General features: G+C 36.3%; 1 protein-coding gene across 7 annotated transcripts in view; it reads left to right on the top strand.

The window, feature by feature from the left end:
• Window positions 1-21,485, top strand: part of ARHGEF6 (Rac/Cdc42 guanine nucleotide exchange factor 6) — a 117,313-nt gene that overhangs the window by 65,368 nt on the left and 30,460 nt on the right. For all 7 annotated transcript variants that reach the window (XM_040266255.1, XM_040266254.1, XM_040266253.1 and 4 more), the window contains 2 exons: window positions 250-345; window positions 2,145-2,267. In XM_040266255.1, coding sequence (XP_040122189.1) covers window positions 250-345; window positions 2,145-2,267 — 219 coding nt within the window. The remainder of the gene's footprint in view (window positions 1-249; window positions 346-2,144; window positions 2,268-21,485) is intronic.

Below are 21,485 nucleotides of genomic sequence, written 5' to 3'. Positions count from 1 at the left end.
TTGTAAACACTCATTTTCTTTAGGATCATTATTCTTGTTATAGAAAAGGAAATCAAAGAAAGAAGTTTTAGAAAGTTGCTTAAGACCACAGAGTTGGTGTCAATTCAGAAGCAAAAGTTAAAATATAAGAATTGCTTCCTTTGTCCCATTTGCCAGTTACTAGCAAACTATCAATAACCAGACTAGAGAGAGATAGCTGATGTCATCCCCAAGTTCTCTTCACTGAAGCTGCATATATATATTTTTCAGTCTGAGTACTGTGGAGTTTACATCTTTATTGGGAAACTTTGAAGAAGTATGTACATTTCAACAGACGCTCTGCCAAGCCTTGGAAGAATGTTCAAAGTAAGTGTCTCACATTGCCATTAAGATAGCAACATTGGGGTTTTTTAATGTGCATTTTGTTTTCTTTTGACTGTTGTCTTAGATATGGGCACTTTGTATTTATGCATTTATACATTTATTACAACTTTAGTAAATTGCCCCAATACAGAGAAAATCTGGACTTCCCTGGTGGCTCAGTGATAAAGAATCTGCCTGCACAGCAGGAGATGGGGGTACAATCCCTGGGTCAGGAAGAGCCCCTGGAGAAGGAAATGGCAGCCCACTCCAGTATTCTTGCTTGGGAAATCCCATGGACAGAGGAGCCTGGCGGGCTACATATAGTCCATGGGGTCACAAAACAGTTGGACATGACTGAGCAGCTATACAACAACAACAACAGAGAAAATTCAGTAGGTGGTGGTATTCACAGTGTCAGACCACTAGTTGCGTATCAGTGTTCTACATCTAGTCAATTACTTCTGGCTCTATTTAAAAATTATATTGACAAATAAGGTCTAAATTGACTATGGATATTAGATGATAATTCGTACATAGCAAATTACTTTTCCAAGTAATGCCTTTATGTGAAGCACAATACATGACTGAAGGCTAGCTAGATCATTGAGGTGTTCAACTTCATACTGCAGAGTGAACTGTGATGATCATCAGGCAATTTACTTCTGGAGCAAGATTAGTTGTCCAAGGGGTGGATCTCAGACATTGGTGACTTTTGTTGTCTATAGGGAACTTGGGGGCAATTGCCTGTTTCTTGAACTTAGTGAAGCACAAGTGGTTGTCCATGGAGGAAGCTGATGAGAGCCCTCCCAAGGAGACCTCAAGAGCCACTCCAAATGCTGATAGGGATCCAGATGATTGGTATGGAAAGATGGTGACTAAGAGCAGATTGCCATCTAGATTTGTCATCTTTGTTTTCCATTTTATAGAGAAATACATAGAAGAGTCCAAAGAATAAGCCAAAATTATTATAATGGATATCTCTGAATGGTGGAATTCCAAGTAATTTTTTTCTTGTGCTTTTCTGAGTTTTTTGCAAACTAAGATAGGTGACTTGTAATTTTAAACATCTGGGTGTCACCTTGCCTAGCAACTGCCACCAAGACTACATAAAACTTCTTTGTGATGTGTCATTTCTGGATTCAGTTAGTTTTGTCTGTGCTTGAAGTGAAGTGAGGTGAAAGTTGCTCTGTCACGTCCGACTCTTTGTGACCCAATGGACTATACAGTCCATGGAATTCTCTAGGCCAGAAGAGTAGAGTGAGTACCTGTTCCTTTCTCCAGGGGATCTTCCCAACCCAGGATGGAACCCAGGTCTCCCACATTGCAGGTGGATTCTTTACCAGCTGAGCCACCAGGGAAGCCCAAGGATACTGGAGTGGGTAGCCTATCCCTTCTCCAGGGGATCTTCCCAACCCAGGGATCAAACCAGGGTCTCCTGCACTGCAGGCGGATTTTTTTTACTAACTAAACTATCTGTACTTGAACTTCATGTAAATTAATCAAGAGTATTTTTAGTGTGTCTGGCTAAATTTGAATATCATAATTTGAATAAGCATCTTAGAACCCCTATTAATGCAAAATAAGTATCTGACTCTATGTATTGGAGCTATGTTGGTGGCTGGGGTTTAAAGCAGTGGCCAAGAATTTGCATTTCATAGATAAAATGGTTATAATATAGAAGTTTCTTTTTAACTTTGGCAAAAGAATTCAAAAGGTTTGCATGTTGCCAGGTTTAGCAGAAATTATCTTCCTTTATCTTGTTTTCTCTATTACATTGTGTGTTCCACTTGTTTTACTTACAGGTTTCCAGAAAACCAACACAAAGTAGGTGGTTGTCTTCTGAGCCTCATGCCTCATTTTAAATCTATGTATCTGGCGTATTGTGCAAATCATCCTTCAGCTGTAAATGTGCTCACCCAGCACAGGTAAATTATTAACATTTCCCCCCAAAAGCTGTTTTGCAATGATACCCTTTCCTCAGACTACCTATTTGGAAATCTAGAGTCTCCCTCTGAACTCTTGATTATCCCTGTTCATCATACCAGAAATTGATTCATTGTTATATGGTTTTATTGCCCATTCATGTAACAAGTAATTTATTGAGCACCTACTATGTGCAAAGTCCTATAGTAGCTGATGGGGATCCAGTTGTGAACAAGGAAGAGAAGGTCCCTTGCCTCATGGAGTGTAGACTCTTGAGAGAAATAGACATGAAATTATGTGTCACGTATTTTAAGCAAAGATCTCTGATTATAATTATACACGAATATAAGCTTTTGGATTCATGGAGAACAGCAGAACACTGTCTCCTTTAAGAGTCCTTGCAAGGGATCCAGCTGAGCTCATGTCTCTCCTGCCCTTCCTTACCCTCTGACAACTCATCCTTGACACATTCACTGATATAGTCATCGGGACCAGGATTCTGTAGGATAGACTTGAAGACAATTTTGACTTTGAAACTGTGTGCTAGAAATCCAGGTGGGACAATAGGAAGAACAACACATAGAGGCTCTTATGAGTGGACTCAGAGTCTAGATTCAGACCAACATAATTCTGGAGGCTGCTATAGACAGAAAAGACTTTTCTCTTAATTTGACTTGAACTCCCAGAGCCAGGCTGGAACACTAGTTGACACCAACCCTCAGAAAGTGATGGAAACTTTGGTTTTGTCCTGTTTTGTGAGGGGTTTGATTGGCTTTATAAGGGCATTTTGAAAGTAGAATTCAGTAGGTCCTCCTTGGAGGTCAGTTTTACTTCCCTGATGAAAGTTGTGAATTTTCATGAAATAGCAAATATGGACGTTGGAGTTTAAAGAAAGAGAAGCCATGACTCTGGATTATTTAGGCAAGTGGCTCAACTGCTTAGAGCTAATAATAACACTGACAATGTGCCAAGCACATGATGTAAAAGCCTATGATAGAGTTACTATTATTACCATCTCTGCTTTACAGATAAGACATTGGAAGGTTAAGTAGTCTGCCCAAGTACTCATAACTGTTAAGTGGTTGAGCCAGAATTAGAATCCAGGTCTGTCAGACTTCTAAAAAAATGTCTTTATGGAGGCATGTGTTTCACCTACAAAGAGAATACTCTGAATGCAAATTTAAAGGATTATCATAAAATGAACACTTATGTACTTAAGAAATAAAATGTTGCCATTTCCTTTTTAATATAACAGCTTTATTGAGATATAATTCACATACTATACAGTTCACCCATTTAAAGTGTTAAATTAATTTAAGTAAATTCAGAGTTGTGCAACCATCACCATGATCAATATTAGAAGATTTTCATCATTCTCCAAACAAATCCATATTCATTAGCAGTGACTCTCTATTGCCAGACCAAGGCAACCACTGAAATACTTTAGGTCACTATAGATTTGCTTATTCTGAACATTTCATATAAGCGAAATGACACAACATATGGCCTTTTGTGTCTGGCATCTTTCAGCATGTTTTCAAGGTTCATCAGTGCTGTTGCACTTACCAGTACACTGCTTTTTAAATTGTCATATAATGAAAAGCATTCCGTTGTATGAATACCACATATTGTTCTTCCATTCACCAGCTTGTGGACATATGGATTGTGAATGGTGTTATTATGAAGGTTCATGTACAAGTCTTTGTGTGGACATGTTTTCATTTCTTTTGGGTAGATACCTAGGAGTGAAATTGGTGGGTCATACAGTAACTCTGTTTTACATTTAGAGGAACTGTGAGACTTTTCCAAGTGGCCGCACCAATTTATGTTCCTACTAATAATTTATGAGGGTTCCACTTTCTCCACATCCTCACCAACATTTGTTATCATTAGTCTTTTTGACTATAGATTATAGCCTTCCTAAAAGGTATGAAATGCTACCTTATTGTGATATTGATTTGCATTTCCCTAATGACTCGTGATGTTGAACCTCGTTCATGTGCTTATTGGCAACTGGTGCACCTTCATTTGGGGAAATGTCTATTCGGATCCTTCACCTGTTGTTAAATTGGATTACTTGTCTCATTATTGAGATACGATTAACATACCATAAATTCACCATTAAAAAATGTACAACTCAGTGGTTGTTTATATGTTATGTTGTGCAACCATCATCTCTGTTTAGGTCCAGAATATTTCCATCACCCTCAAAAGAAACCCCTTACTAGTAGCAGTCACCCTCCATTTCTCTAAGGGCTAATGATATTTCCTGTGCTTCTTAGCTATTTTAATATCTTCTGTGGAAATACGTCTACTCAAATCGTTTGTCCATTTTTTATGTGAGTTAATTCATCTTTTCATTTTTGAGTGGCAACATTTCTTTGTACATTCTTCTTTATATACTCTTATCCAATGTGTGATTTGCAAAAAATTTCTCCCATTTTGTGGGTTTTCTTTTTACTCACTTGATGGTATCTTTTGAAGCACAAAAATTTTTATTTTGTTTAATTTTGATGATGTCCAATACATCTATTTTATCTACTTTGCTTATATTTTGGTGTTATGTCTAAAAAACTATTGCCTAATCTAGGCTATGAAGATATGTCTTTCTAAGAATTTTATAGTATTAGCTCTTTAATCCTTTTCTGAGCTAATTTTTACATATGATGTGAGGTAGGAGTCCAATTTAATTTTTTTGTATGTGGATAAGAAAGTAGAGAAAACCACTAGACCATTCAGGTATGACCTAAATCAAATCCCTTATGATTATACAGTGGAAGTGACAAATAGATTCAAGGAAGTAGATCTTAGATTAGAATTAGATAGACAGAGTGCATGAAAAACTATGGATGGAGGTTCGTGACATTGTACAGGAGGCAGTGATCAAGACCATCCCTAAGAAAAAGAAATGCAAAAAGGCAAAATGGTTGTCTGAGGAGGCCTTACAAATAGCTGTGAAAAGAAGAGAAGCAAAAGGCAAAGGAGAAAAGGAAAGACATATCCATTTGAATGCAGAGTTCCAAAGAATAGCAAGGAGAGATAAGAAAGCCTTCCTCAGTGATCAGTGCAAAGAAATAGAGGAAAACAACAGAAGGGGAAAGACTAGAGATCTCTTCAAGAAAATTAGAGATAGCAAGGGAACATTTCATGCAAAGATGGGCTCAATAAAGGACAGAAATGATATGGACCTAACAGAAGCAGAAGATATTAAGAAGAGGTGGCAAGAATACACAGAAGAGTTATACAAAAAAATCTTCACGACCCAGATAATCATGATGGTGTGATCACTCACCTAGAGCCAGACATCCTAGAATGCAAAGTCAAGTGGGCCTTAGAAAGCATCACTACGAACAAAGCTAGTGGAGGTGATGGAATTCCAGTTGAGCTATTTCAATTCATAAAAGATGATGTTAAAGTGCTGTGCTCAATATGCCAGCAAATTTGGAAAACTCAGCAGTGGCCACAGGACTAGAAAAGGTCAGTTTTCATTCCAATCTCAAAGAAAAGTAATGCCAAAGAATGCTCAAACTACTGCACAATTGCACTCATCTCACATGCTAGCAAAGTAATGCTCAAAATTCTCCAAGCCAGACTTTGACAGTACATGAACCGTGAACTTCCAGATGTTCAAGCTGGTTTTAAAAAAGGCAGAGGAACCAGAGATCAAATTGCCGACATCCGCTGGATCATCAAAAAAGCAAGAGAGTTCCAGAAAAACATCTACTTCTGCTTTATTGACTATGCCAAAGCCTTTGACTGTGTGGATCTCAACAAACTGTGGAAAATTCTTAAAGAGACAGAAATACCAAACCAACTGACCTGCCTCCTAAGAAATCTGTATGCAGATCAAAAAGCAACAGTTAGAACTGGACATGGAACAACAGACTAGTTCCAGATCAGGAAAGGAGTACATCAAGGCTGTATATTGTCACCCTGCCTATAGTGCATCATGAGAAATGCTGGATTGGATGAAGCACAGTTGGAATGAAGATTGCTGGGAGAAATATCAGTAACCTCAGATATGCAGATGACACCACCCTTATGGCAGAAAGCAAAGAACTAAAGAGCCTCTTGATGAAAGTGAAAGAGGAAAGTGAAAAAGTTGGCTTAAAACTCAATATTCAGAAAACGAAGATCACGGCATCTGGTCCCATCACTTCATGGCAAATTGATGGGGAAACGATGGAAACAGTGACAAACTTTATTTTGGGGGGCTCCAAAATCACTGCAGATGGTGACTGCAGCCATGAAATTAAAAGACACTTGCTCCTTGGAAGAAAAGTTATGACCAGCCTAGACAGCATATTAAAAAGCAGAGACATTACTTTGACAACAAAGGTCCATCTAGTCAAAGCTATGGTTTTTTCATTAGTCATGTATGGATGTGAGAGTTGGATTTATAAAGAAAGCTAAGTGGTGAAGAATTGATGCTTTTGAACTGTGGTGTTGGAGAAGAATCTTGAGAGTCTCTTGGACTGCAAGGAGATCCAACCAGTTCATCCTAAAGGAAATCAGTCCTGAATATTCATTGGAAGGACTGATGCTGAAGCTGAAACTCCAATCCTTTGGCCACCTGATGCGAAGAACTGACTCATTGGAAAAGATCGTAATGCTGGAAAAGATTGAAGGTGGGAAGAGAAGGGGACAACAGAGGATGAGATGGTTGGATGGCATCACCGACTCAATGGACATGAGTTTGAGTAAACTCCAGGAGCTGGTGATGGACAGGGAAGCCTGGTGTGCTGCAGTCCATGGGGTTGCAAAGAGTCAGACACAACTGAGCGACTGAACTGAACTGATCCAATTGTCCCAGCACCATTTGTTGATTTCTATTGTTATAAATCTGTTCCATTGTATTTTATGTCCCAGAATTGGATCTATCTTTGTAAATGTTCATGTGAACTTAAGAATTTGTATTTGCTGTTCTTGAATCAAATTTTCAATAAATGTTGATTAGATCAACTAGATGAATGATACTATTCTTTTCAACTACATCCTTATCAATTTTTGACCTGCTGAATTTACTGATACTGATAGAGGGATGGATTATAATAGTGGAGCCATCTATTTCTCCTTCCAGTTCTATCACTTTCTTTTCCCTCAAGTGTTTTGATGTTCTTTTGTTAGATGCATTTGTGTTAAGGATTGCTTTATCTTGTTGGAGAGATGGCCTTTTTATCTTCATGTAATTCTCTCTCTTTATCCCTGATAGTTTTCCATGGTCTGATAATCAACTTTTTCTGAAATTAACATAGCTAGTCCAGCTATCTTTTGATTACTCTTAATATGTCTTTTTCCATTCCTTTGCTTGTAATCTGTGTCTTGTAGACAATATATAATTGAGTCTTGTTTTTTAATCCACTTTGAGAGTCTCTATCTTTTAACTGGCATATTTAGACCATTCATATTTAAAGTGATTATTATTATAGTTGGATTAATATCTAAAATGTTGTAACTGTTTTCTATTCATTGCACTTGTTCTTTCTTTGCTACCCCCCTTGTACTACCTTCTCTGGTTTTAGTTAAACATTTTGTATGATTTCATTTTCTCTTCTCTTTTAGGAAGAATTTTCGTGATTTCCCTAGAGCTTGAAATATCCATTTACAACTACTCTGACAGCACTTACAACAACTACTCACATAACACTTATCATTTCACAAGTAGTAACTTCGAGTATTATCAGTTCTTCCCCTCATCTCTTATTATTCTCATTCATTTCATTTATTCATAATGCAAAATCACTCAATATATTGTTGCAATTATTACTTTGAACAGTTCTATTAAAAATAAGAAAAAAAGATTTTATTTTACCTGCATTTATTCTCTGACACTCTTCCTTTTTTATGTAGATCCAAGTTTCCTTCTCTCTGAAATACTTCTCTTAAAAATATTTGATAGAAAATCTACTGGTGACAATTCCCCTCAGTTTTTGTTTGCCTGAGAAAGTTTTAATTTTGCTTCCACTTTTTTCCTTCTATTTTTATTGTGTAAAACAAACAAACAAACAACTGTGTAACATGACATCTATCCTCCTAACAAATTTTTAAGTGTACAGAACAACACTGTTAATTATTAGCACAATTTTGTACAGCAGATCTCTAGAACTTTTTCATCTTTTGTAACTGAAACTTTATATCCCTTGAACAGTAACTCCCCATTTTCCCCTTACCTCAGCTCCTGGAAATCACCATTTTACTTCCTGCTTTTATGAGTTTGACTAATGTAGATACCTTATATAAATGGAATCATGTAATGTGTTTCTGTGACTGACTTATTTCACTTAGTGTAATGTCCTCAAAGTTCATTTCTATTTTCACATATGACAGTATTTCCTTCTGTTTAAAGAGATAGGCATGTACATAGTACATTTCTTTATCCATTCATCATCAATGGACATTTAGGTTGTTTTCACAACTTGGCTATTGTAAATAATGCCTCAGCAAACATGGGAATGCAAATGTCTCTTTGAGATTCTTATTTCAATTTATTTGGATAAATACCCAAAAGTTGGATTGCTGGATTAAACTCTGGGAGTTGATGATGGACAGGGAAGCCTGGTGTGCTGCAGTCCATGGGGTTCCAAAGAGTTGGACATGATTAAATAGTAGTTCTATTTTCAGTGTTTTGAGGAATTTCCATAGTATTTTCCACTGTGGCTGCACCAATTTATATTCCCACCAACAGTGCACAAAGATTCCAGTTTCTTCACATCTTTGCCAACGTTTGTCTTTCTTCCTTTCTTAATTTTAATTATTTATTTATTTTTGGCTGCACTGGGTCTTCATTGCTTTGCTTGGGCCTTCTCTAGTTGCGGCAAGCAGGGGCTACTCTCTAGTTGTGGTGCACAGGGTTCTCATAGGGGTGGCTTCTCTTGTTGTGGAGCACAGCTCTAGGCATGTGGGCTTCAGTAGTTGCGGCACACAGGCTCTGGAGCATGGACTCAGTAGTTGTGGTGCTTGTGGTGCCCAGTTGCTTTGCAGCACATGGAATCCTCCTGGACCAGGGATCAAACCCATGTCCCCCACACTGGCAGGTGAACTCTCATCCACTGCACCACCAGAGTTCTCTTTCTTTATTTTTTGATAATGACCATCCTAATCAGATGTGAGGGAATGTCTCATTGTGTGTGTATCTCTGTGTGTGTTTCTACAGTTCTTTACCTGCTGCTGCTAAGTCGCTTCAGTTGTGTCCACCTCTGTGTGACCCTATAGACAGCAGCCCACCAGGCTCCCCCGTCCCTGGGATTCTCCAGGCAAGAACACTGGAGTGGGTTGCCATTTCCTTCTCCAATGCATGCATGCATGCTAAGTCGCTTTAGTCGTGTCTGACTCTGTGCAACCCCATAGATGGCAGCCCACCAGGCTCCTCTGTCCACAGGATTCTCTAGGCAAGAGTACTGGAGTGGGTTGCCATTTCCTTCTCCAGTTCTTTACCTAAATGTATACAATCTTATGTAGTAAGGGTCATGTATTTGTTTTCCTCAAATAAATACTCATGTAATATTTTAATTGAAGTATAGTTGTACAATGTTAATATAAGTTACAGGTGTACAATATAGTGATTCAAAATTTTTAAAGGTTATATTCCATTTATAGTTATTATAAAATATCATCATAGTTCTGATTTGCACTTCCCTAAGGATTAATGATATTGGACATCTTTTCATGTACCATTTGTATGTCTTCTTAGGAAAAATGTCTGAATAGTCCTTTGCCCACTTCTAAATTGGGTTATTAGTATTTTCACTATTGAGTTGTAGGAGTTCCTTATTTGTTTTGGAGGTTAGCCTTTTATCAAATATATGAATTACAAATTTTTTTTTCCTATTTTATAGACTGCCTTCTCATTTTCTTGATTGTTTCCTATGCTGTGAAGAAGGCTTTTAGTTTGATGTAGTTCCACTTGCCTATTTTTCCTTTTGTTAACTGTGCTCTTGGAGATCATTACTAAGACCAATATTATAAAGCATTTCTCCTGTTTTCTTCTAGGAATTTTACAGTTTCAGGTTTTAGGTTTAAGTCTTGAATCCACTTTGAGTTGATTTTTGTGTGTGGTGTGAGGTAAGGGTCCAGTTTCTTTCTTTCTTTTTTTGCATGTGCATGTTCAGTTTTTCTAGTACCACTTGTAAAACAGTTTTTTCTCATTATATATTCTTGGCATCCTGGACAAAGATCAATTAAATATATATACATAGATTTATTTCTGGGCTTTCCTATTTGTTCCATTGATCTATTGTCTGTTTTTGTGCCAATACCATACTGTTTTAAATACTGTAGATTTGTAATATGTTTTGGAACAAGGAAGTGTGAAGCCTCCAGCTTTGTTCTTTCTCAAAATTCTTTTGGTTATTTGGGGTCTATTTTGGTTCCATATGAATTTGGAGATTTTTTTTTCTTTTTCTCTAAGAAATGCCATTAAGAATTTATAGGGATAACTTTGAATCAGTAGATCACTTTAGATGTCTAGACATTTTAACAAATGATTTCTTCTGATCTGTGAACATGGGATGTCTTTACATTTGTTTGTTCCTTCTTTAATTTTTCATCAATGTTTTGTAATTTTCAGTGTACAAGTCTTTGGTCTCTTTCATTATGTTTAGTCCTAAGTATTGTATTCTTTTGATGCTATTGTGAATGAGACTTATTTACTTTCTTTTTTCCCTCCTTCTTTCTTACTCTGTTTCTTTTTTTTTTTTTTTTTTGGATAATTCATTGTTAATGTTTAGAAATGCAACTGATTTATGTATGTTAATTTTGAATACTGCAACTTTACTGAATTCATTTATCAATTTTACCAGTTTTTTTTGGTGGCGTCTCTAGGGTTTTCTATGTATAAAATCATGTCATCTGTGAACAGAAATCATTTTACTTCTTCCTTTCCCATTTGGATACCTTCTGTTATTCTTTCTTGCCTGTCTGGCTAGGACAGCCAGTACTATGTGAATAGAAGTAACCAAAGTAGGCATCTTGTTCCTGATCTTAGAAAAAAAGCTCTGTTTTTCACCACTGAGTATGTTAGCTGTGTGCTTTTCATCTATTGCCTTCTTATGTTGAGGCAATTTCCTTCTGTTTGTGATTAGTTTAGTGGTTTGGGTTTTTTTTAATCATGAAAGGATGCTGGATTTTTATCAATGCTTTTTCTGCATCTCTTGAGATTATCATGTGATTTTTATCTTTTGTCCTTTGAGTGTGATGTATCACACTGATTGATTTTTCTATGTCAAATCATTCTTGTGTCCTAGGGATATTTCCCACTTGGTCATGGTGTATGATGCTTTTAAAAAGTGCTATTAGATTTGGTTTGCTCATATTTTATTGAGGATTTTTGTATCTATATTGATCAGGATAATGGTCTGTAGTTTTCTTTTCTTGTGTTTTCTCTGGCTCTGGTATCAGGGTAATGCTGGTCTCATAAAATTAGTTTGTTCCTATCTCTTTAAGTTTTTTGAAAAAGTTTGAGGAGGATTGGTGTTAATTCATTTTTAAATGTTTGATAGAATTCAGCAGTGTAGCCATTGGGTTCAGGGCTTTCCTTTGTTGGGAGGTTTTTGATTACAAATTCAATCTTCTTACTCATTATTGGTGTGTTAAATTTTTTTTTATATTTTTCATGATTCAGTGTTGGTAAGTTGTATGTTTCCAGGAATTTGTCTATTTATTCTATGTTATTCAGTATGTTAGTTTATAATTGTTCATAGAATAGACATATCTTGGAGATATTGCAGGTTTGGTCCAGGCCACTGCAATAAAGTAACTCACCTGAAATTTTCCTAATGCATATAAAAGTTATGTTTACACTATACTATAGGATATTAAGCATGCATTAACACGTTTTAAAATGTGCATATCTTAATCTAAAAATAATGCTGTTGGAAAAATGGTGCTGATAGATTTGGTTGACGCAGGGTTGCCACAAACTTTCAATTTGTAAAAAACACGATATATGTGAAGCACAATAAAGTAAAGTGCAATAAAAAGAGGTATGCCTGTAGTCACTTATGATCCTTTTTATTTTCATGGCATCAGTTGTAATGTCTCTTATTTAATTTTCTTTATTTATCTGAGTCTTTTCCCTTAGTCTACTAAAGGTCAATTTTGTTTATTTTTTCAGCTCTAATTTTTATTATTTCTTTCCTTCTGCTAACTTTGGACCTAGTTTGTTGTTCTTTTTTCTAGTTCTTTAAGATGTAAAGTCAGATTGTTTGAGCTCTTTCTTCTTTTTAATATAGGCATTTATCACTATAAACTTCCTTTTTAGAATTGTTTTGTTGCATTCTGTAAGTTTTGACACATTGTATTTTTATTATAATTTGTCTGAAGATATTTTCTAATTTCCCGTTCGATTTCTTCTTTGGCCCTTGGTTGTTCAAGAGTGTGTTGTTTAATTTCCACATATTTGGGGATTTTCCAATTTTCTTTTAATTTCTAGTTTCATTCTGTTGGAATCAGAAAGGATACTTGGTATGATTTCAGTATTTTTAAAGTTAAGTTTTGTTTTGTAACGTAACATATAACCTAACCTGGAAAATGGTCTCTGTACACTAAAAGAATGCATATGCTACTCTGTTGGGCAGATTGATATGTATATGTTTGCTAGGTCTATATGATCTATAAACATTTTTCAAGTCATTTTTTATCTGGATGTTATATCCATTATTGATAGTGCAATATTAAATTTCTCTGGTATTATTGTGTTGCTATTTATATCCCCTTTTAGTCTGTTCATATTCACTTTATATATTTGTGTGCTCTGATGTTGTTTGCATATATACATATTTTAATTGTTATATCTTCTTGGTTAGTTAATCGTTTTACTGTGATATTTTTTGCCCTTCTTTGTCTCTTTTGACAGTTTTTGATATCAAGTCTATTTTGTCTGATATAAATGTGGCCACCCATGTGCTCTTTTGGTTACTATTTGCATAAAATGTCTTTTTCCATCTCTTCAGTTTCAACCTGAGTTTGTCTTTTTAAAAAAGTGAGTTTTTTTAGACAGCATGTATTTGGGTCTTTAAAAAAAATCCATTCAGCCATTCTATATCTTTTGAGGACTTTAATCCATTTAAATTTAAAGTAATTATTGAAAAGGAAGAACTTACTATTGCCATTTGTTCATTGTTTTCTGTTTATCTTGCAGCCTTTTTTGTCTCTTGCTGTCTTCCTTCATGTTTTATTGATTTTTGTGTAGTGACATGTTTTGATTCCTTTCTTATTTTCATTTGTGTATCATCTATAGGCATTTTCTTTATGATCACCATAGGCTTACATAAAATGTAACCATCTCTTTTAAGTTGATAAAAATTTGACTTCTGTTACACATACAACTCTACACTTTACTTCCCCTCCACTTTATGTTATTGATGTCACAAGATACATCTTTTTACATTGTATATCCATTAGCATCTTTTTATAGTTATTTTTATACTTTTATCTCTTAATTTCTATGCCAGAATTAAAGCACGTTATGTACTATAGCTAACAGTATTATAGTATTCTGTATTTGTTTATATATTTAACTTTATCAGTGACTTTATAAATAAGAATGCTATTGTGTTGCTGTTTATTGTCTTTTAATTTCAACTTAAAGGACCCTGTTTAGAATTTCTTGTAAAGGCAGATCTAATGGTGATACAGTCTCCAGCTTTTGTTTATGTGGGAAAGTCTTTATTTCTCCTTTGTTTATGAAGGATAATAATGCCAGATATTATATTATTGGTTGGCAGTATTTTTCTTTCAGTACTTTCAATGTAGGGCTTCACTGGTGGCTCAGCAGTAAAAAATCGACCTGCAGTGCAGGAGAGGTAGGTTCAGTCCCTGGGTCAGAAAGATACCCTGAAGAAGGAAATGGCAACCCACTCCAGTATTTTTGCCTGGGAAATCTCATGGACAGAGGAGCCTGACAAGCTACAGTCCATGAGGTCACAAGAGTCAGACATAACTTAGTGACTAAATTCTCTAAAGCAATTATCCTTCAATTATAAAAAATTAAAAACAACTTTCGATATATCATCCCTCTCCCTTCTGACCTGCAAAAATTCTGCTGAGACCCACTAATAGTCTTATGGGAATTCTATTATATATGACAAGTTTCTCTCTCTCTCTCTCTTTGAGCTTGACGTTTTATTTAGATTCCACATGTAAGTGATATCATACAGTATTTTTCTTTGTCTGGTTTATTTCACTTTAGCATTATGCCCTTAATGTCCATCCATGTTGTTGCATATGGCAGGATTTCTTTTTCTCATGGCTGATTAGTGTGTGTGTATATATATACAACTCAATAGCAAAAAAAGAGCCAAACAATCTGATTTAAAAATGGGCTGAAATGTTATATAGATATAGATATAAAACAGCTTCTTTATCCATTCATTTACCCATGAAAACTTAGGTTGTTTTTGTATTTTGGCCATTGTAAATAGTGCTGCTATACTGGGGTGAATGTATCTTTTCTAAATTGAGTTTTTTTGTTTTGTTTTTGGATATATACCCAGAAGTGAAATTACTGGGTCATATGGTAGATATATTTTTAATTTTTTGAGGAACCCCTATACTGTTTTACATAGTAGCTGCATCAATTTACATTCCCACCAATAGTGAACAAGGGTTCCCTTTCTTCTACATCCTTTCCAACACTGTCATCTCTTGTCTTTTTGATAATAACCATCCTAGCAGGCATGAGTAGTATTTGATTATTGCTTTGATTTGTATTTCCCTGATGATTTGTGATACTGAGCACCTTTTTATATACCTGTTGGTCATTTGTATGTTTTCTTTGGAAAAATGTCTTTTCAGTTCTTCAACCCATTTTTAAATCAGATTGTTTGGGTTTGTTTGTTTGTTTGTTTTTTTTTTTTGCTATTGAGTTTAGTTCTTTATATATTATGAATATTGCCCCTTAAAGGATTATGACTTGCAAATATTTTCTCCTATTCCATAGGTTGCCTTTCTTTTTATTGATAGTTTCCTTTACTTGTGCAGAAGTTTCTGAGTTTGATATAGTCCCACTTACTTATTTTTTCTTCTTTTGTTTGTGCTTTCTGTGAGTACTCGAGGCTTTAGTTTTTTTCTAGTTTCTTTGTTTTCCCCCCTCCCTCTGTATCTTTGTGTTTCTTAAGAATTTCTTCACAGAGTCTATATCTTGCAGCTCTCTCAGCTGTAATCCACCTTTGTTATATTGGAGCCATGTTGATGTGGTTGATATAAGGTGTAATGGAGGGGATGCATTCTATGATATTATGGATAAATTTTACTTATTTAATGGACCAGTGTCCCTGACCTCTGATCTGTAGAAGTGTTTCTTAGACTTTTTTCCTCCTCTTACTTATGAGAGGAAGATTAGAGAGGGTCACATAAGTCTCTGACAACATAGTTTCCTTTGGAGAGCAAGCCTTTGTTACAGAGAATGTTCTGGGAGCATTTCAGTACGGTCACTTTTCTCTCCCCTTCTCTGAAACACAAAGGGATTTTTCTCTGATTTTCTCTGTGAGAGCCTGCTTGGATTAATGGATACAAAACACACAAAAGTTTTGGGCTCCCTAAGACTGGATCCTTGGGAATTTTTAATTGTCAAGCCAGTTTCATGCTCAGACTCTTGCAGTGTATCAAAAGTACCAGTGGCTTCTCCTCAGGGAAGTTGATCTTGGTTTTAATTCTTTGTGTTTGACTGTCTTTCTAGATTTGGGGCTGGTGGCTTTCCCTGTGATCTCAATTCTCAGTGGATCTAAGAAAAGTAATTGATTTTCAGTTTGTTCAGTGTTTTTCTTGTTGTGAGAATGGTAATGATAACTTCTAAGCTCTTTGGATGTCAGAGCTGAAACCCAATTTCCTTTAATGATTTTTTAAATTATTTTGTTTTTTAACCAGTTTGCTTAACTTATATTTAGTAAATGTATAGAGTTGTACAACCATCACCACAATTCAAAATCATTTCTGTCACAGCAGATCCCTCATGCCCATCTGAATTAATCTCTTCTCCCACCCCATAAATTATTTTTTTAGTGTTTGCTTTGAGGCTTTCCATATACATCTTGCCTGAATCTGCTTCATAGTAACAGTAACTTAATTCTGGGGAGATATAAAAACATTGCTCCTAGTATAGCTCTATTTCTACTTCCTTTTCTTTTTCTCTACTTCCCTTTTTGTGCCGCTTTTGTTATACATATCGTGTCTATATGTTATAAACCCAATAATACCTTCCCATAATTATTATTAGTATAATAATTTTCTGTCTATTAATGAAACTGAGAGAAGAATGAGGAGTAAGGATATATATATAGTATTTGTTATTTTCCATTTGTGTGAGATGATACCTCATTTCAGTTTTGTTTTGCATTCCTCAAATAATTAGTGATGTTGAGCATCTTTTCATGTGCTTATTGGCCATCTATATGTCTTTTTCAGAGAAATGTCTACTTATTTGACAAAAATGTCAAATCTATTTTTGGATTGGATAGATTTTTTGATATAGAGTTGTATGAGCTGTTTGTATATTTTAGAAATTAAGCCCTTGTCAGTCACATGGTTTGCAAACATTTTCTCCCATTCTGTGGGTTGTCTTTTCTTTTTGTTAATGGCTTCCTCTGCTGTTCAAAAGCTTAAAAGTTTGGTTAGGTCCCATTTGTTTATTTTTGCTTTTATTTCTATTGCCTTGGGAGATTGACCTAAGAAAACATTGGTACAATTTATGTCAGAGAATGTTTTGGCTATGTTCTCTTCTAGGAGTTTTATGGTGTCCTGTATTATATTTAAGTCTTTAAGCCATATTGACTTATCTTTGTGTATGGTATAAGGGAGTGTTCTAACTTCATTGATTTCCATGTGGCTATCCAGCTTTCCCATACCATTTGCTGAAGAGACTGACTTTCCCCCATTTTATACTCTTGCCTCCTTTGTCGAAGATTAATTGACCATAGGTATCTGGGTTTATTTCTGGGGTCTCATTCTAGGGATAGTTTTTTGAGACCAGTGTTTGAAGTTTCTTCTGGCCCGCCTTAGTTGTCTCTTTCCCTGGATCTCTCTAGCAGCCTAGCTGGCCTCTTGTGTAGCTTGTTGCTCTTAATTAAGAGGACCAGCCTCCTTTCAGTTTTTGTTGTTGTTCATTCACTGAGTCATGTCCAACTCTTTGTGACCCCATGGACTGCAGCACTCCAGGCTCCTTTGTCCTCCACTGTCTCTCAGAGTTTTCTCAAATTCATGTCCATTGAGTTGGTGGTGCTACCTAAGCATCTCATCCTCTCTTGCCCTCTTCTCCTTCTGCCTTCAATCTTTCCCAGCATCCGAGTCTTTTCCAATGAGTCAGTTCATCAGGTGGCCAAAGTATTGGAGCTTCAGCTTCAGCATCAGTCCTTCCAATGAATATTCAGAATTTATTTCCTTTAGAATTGACTGGTTGGATTTCCTTGCAGTCCAAGGGACTCTCAAGTCTTCTCCAGCACCACAGTTCAAAAGCATCAATTATTCAGCACTCAGCTTTCTTTATGGTCCAACTCTCACATCCATACATGACTACTGGAAAATCTATAGCTTTGACTATATATATATATATATCTTTGTAGGCAAAGTGATATCTCTGCTTTTTAATATACTGTCTAGGTTTGTCATAGCTTTTCTTCCAAGGACCAAGTGTCTTAACTGCATGACTACAGTTACCGTCTGCAGTGATTTTGGAGCCCAAGAAAATAAAATCTGCCAGTTTCCATTTTTTCCCCATTTATTTGCCATGAGGTCATGGGACTGGATGCCATGATCTTAGTTTTTTTAATGTTGAGTTTCAAGTCAACTTTTTCACTCTTTTCTTTCACCATCATCAAGAAGTTCTTTAGTTCCTCTTCACTTTCTGCCATTAGAGTGGTATCATCTGCATATCTGAGGTTGCTGATATTTCTCCCAGCAATCTTGATTCCAGCTTCTGATTCATTCAGCCCAGCATTTCACATGATGTATTCTGCATGTAAGTTAAATAAGCAGGATGACAATATACAGGCTTGTTGTACTCCTTTTGCAGTTTTGAACCAGTCAGTTGTTCCATGTCCATTTCTAACTGTTGCTTCTCATACTGCATACAAACTTCAGAGGAGACAGGTAAGGTGGCTAGTACTCCCATCTCTTTAAGAATTTTGCACAGTTTGTTGTGATCCACAGAGTCAAAGGCTTTAGCATAGTCAGTGAAGCAGAAGTAGATGTTTTTCTGGAATTCCCTTGCTTTCTCCATGTTCCAATGAATGCTGGCAATTTGCTCTCTGGTTCCTCTGCCTCTTCAAAACCCAGCTTGTACATCTGGAAGTTCTTGGTTCACATGCTCCTGAAGCCTGGCTTGAAGGATTTTGAGCATAACCTTGCTAGCATGTGAAATGAACTCAACTGTATGGTAATTTGAACATTCTCTGGCATTGCCTTTCTCTGGGATTGGAATGAAAACTGACCTTTTCCAGTCCCTGAAGCGACTTAGCAGAAGCAGCAGCCACCACTGAGTTTTCCAAATTTGCTGACATATTGAGTGCAGCACTTTAACAGCCTCATCTTATAGGATTTTAAATAGCTCAACTGGAATCCCATCGCCTCTGGTAGCTTTGTTTGTAGTGATGCTTCCTAAGGCCCACTTGACTCCACACTCCAGGATGTCTGGCTCTAGGAGTGACCACACCATCGTGGTTATCTGGGTCATTAAGACCTTTTTTGTATAGTTCTTCTGTATATTCCTTCTACCTCTTCTTATTCTCTTCTGCTTCTGTTAGGTCCCTGCTATTAGATCCTAAACTTTTTCCCACTTTTATATTGTCTCAGTTTACAGTTCTGCCACTTAGAAGCTGTGTTATCCAGGGTGATTCACTTCACTTTTTAAAAATTTAATTAATTAATTTTAATTGGAGGCTAATTGCACCCAATATTGTGGTGATTTTTGCCATACATTGACATGAATCAGCCATGGGTGTACATGTGTCCCCCCGACCTGAACCCCCACTCCCACCTCCCTCCCGTCCCATCCCTCTGGGTTGTCCCAGTGCACTGGCTTTGAGTGCCCTGTTTCATGCATCGAACTTGGACTGGTCATCTATTTCACATATGTTTCACATACAAGTTTCAGTGCTATTCTCTCAAATCATCTCACCCTTGCCTTTTCCCACAGAGTCGAAAGTCTGTTCTTTATATCTGTGTCTCTTGTTGTCCACATATAGAGTCATCGTTACCATCTTTCTAAATTCCATATATATGCGTTAATATACTGTATTGGTGTTTTTCTTTCTGACTTACTTCACTCTGTATAACAGGCTCCAGTTTCATCCAGCTCTTTAGAACTGACTCAAATGCATTCTTTTTAATAGCTGAGTAATATTCCATTGTGTATATGTACCACAACTTTCTTATCCATTTGTCTGCCAATGGACATCTAGGTTGCTTCCATGTTCTAGCTATTGTAAACAGGAATCACTTCACTTTTAAACCTTACTTTTCTCACTTGTAAAGTGAAAATTAAACCACCTACCTTGCCAGGTTGGTGTGAGAAGTCAATGAAACAGTGTGCATAAAGTACCCAGCAAGGTAGCTGCTGTCACTCCTCATTTGTACTTTATTCATCTTCTACCAGCTACTTGTTGTTTTTTAGAAAAAAAAATCATGCAATATTTCAAGCACACAAAGAGCAGAGAGAAAATAAAGTACACCCACATTTCCACCATTCAGCTTAAGAAACAAATTATAGCGGCAATTGGAGCCCTGTGCACACTGTCCAATATTTCCTGTTCCTCCGTTGCTCCCTTCCCCAAGGGAACGCCGGTCTTGAATTTGTTTTCATTATTTCCAGGAATGTTTTCATACTTTACTACTTATCTTCAATAAAGACAAAATGGTTCAGAGGCATTTTTTCCTGTGATGGATACTTAAACATCCTGTGTAGACAGGGTAAATTTCTTAATACCTATAAAAAGATATCCCCATCATGTTAGCTTGCCATTTATATGAGTACATATTCTCTTTTTTCTGATCCAAGAATAGCAATCCTGAAAAAATACCAGAAAGAAATGGTGTACCTTAGATGGCAGATTTTTGTAGTGTTTAGAGAATTTTCTGTCTTTAAAAAATTATTTATATTTATTTATTATTGTTTTTATTGGACTATAGTTGCTTTACAATATTGTTTTAGTTTCTGCTGTACAACAAAGTGAATCAAGTACATGTAAATATATATCCCCTATTTTTTGGATTTCCTTCCCATAGAGGCCATTACAGAGTATTGAATAGAGTTCCCTGTGCTATATAGTAGGTTCTCATTAGTTATCTATTTTATGCATAGTATCAGTAGTGTATATGTGTCAACGCCAGCCTCTCAGTTCATCCCACCCATCACTCCCCTGTTGGTGCCCATTTGTTTGTTCTCTTTATCTGTCTCTAGTTCTGCTTTACAAATAAGTTCATCTGTATCATTTTTCTAGATTTAACATATAAGCAATATTATATGATACAGTCAGTCCCCTACATACAAACAACTTCCATTCTGACAATACATTTGTAAATCCAATTTGTTCATAAATCCAACAAAGTTAGCCTAGGTACCCAACTAACACAATCAGCTATATAGTACTGTACTGTAGTAGGTTTATAATATATTTCACAGAAATAATACATAAAATACAAACACAAAAAATAAAAACATTTTAAGTCTTATAGTACAGTACTCTAAAAAGCACAATAGTACAGTACGACAGCTGGCATACAGGAGCTGGCTTCGAGTGAACAGGCAAGATGAGTTACTGACTGGAGGACGAAGAGGAGGTGGGAGATGGTAGAGCAATAGGAGACCGAGGGCAAGCTGCAGTTTCACTCATGCCTGATGTTGATGGCACAGGTTCTGGTTCCTTGATGGATTCAACTCTATCCACCCTCTTGAAAAAACAATCCAGTGATGTCTGGCTAGCAGCTTTTTTTTCTTCTCATCAGAGATGCCACGGTAGCACTGGATTGCAGTCTGGACGTCTGCTGCAACCTTTGGTACTGTTCTACGTTTGGGTCCTGTGACTAACAGAGCCTCCTCAAATCAAGAAAATCCCCTTGCCTTTTCCCGCGTCGTGAAATTATTCAGTTCTGCAGTTATTTCTTCTTCCTCTTGTCTCCCTTCATCCTTTCTCTTGGCCCCCATTGCCAACAGGTCTTCATTAGTAAGCTCCACGTTCGCATCTTTGAAAGTTCACTACTGAAGAATTTTCTGTTGTAATTCTGTGTGCTAA

This window comes from Oryx dammah, unplaced genomic scaffold (genome assembly GCF_014754425.2).
Source record: "Oryx dammah isolate SB20612 unplaced genomic scaffold, SCBI_Odam_1.1 HiC_scaffold_23, whole genome shotgun sequence".
Lineage (NCBI taxonomy): Eukaryota > Metazoa > Chordata > Mammalia > Artiodactyla > Bovidae > Oryx > Oryx dammah.
This window is presented reverse-complemented; position numbering and strand designations above follow the sequence as displayed.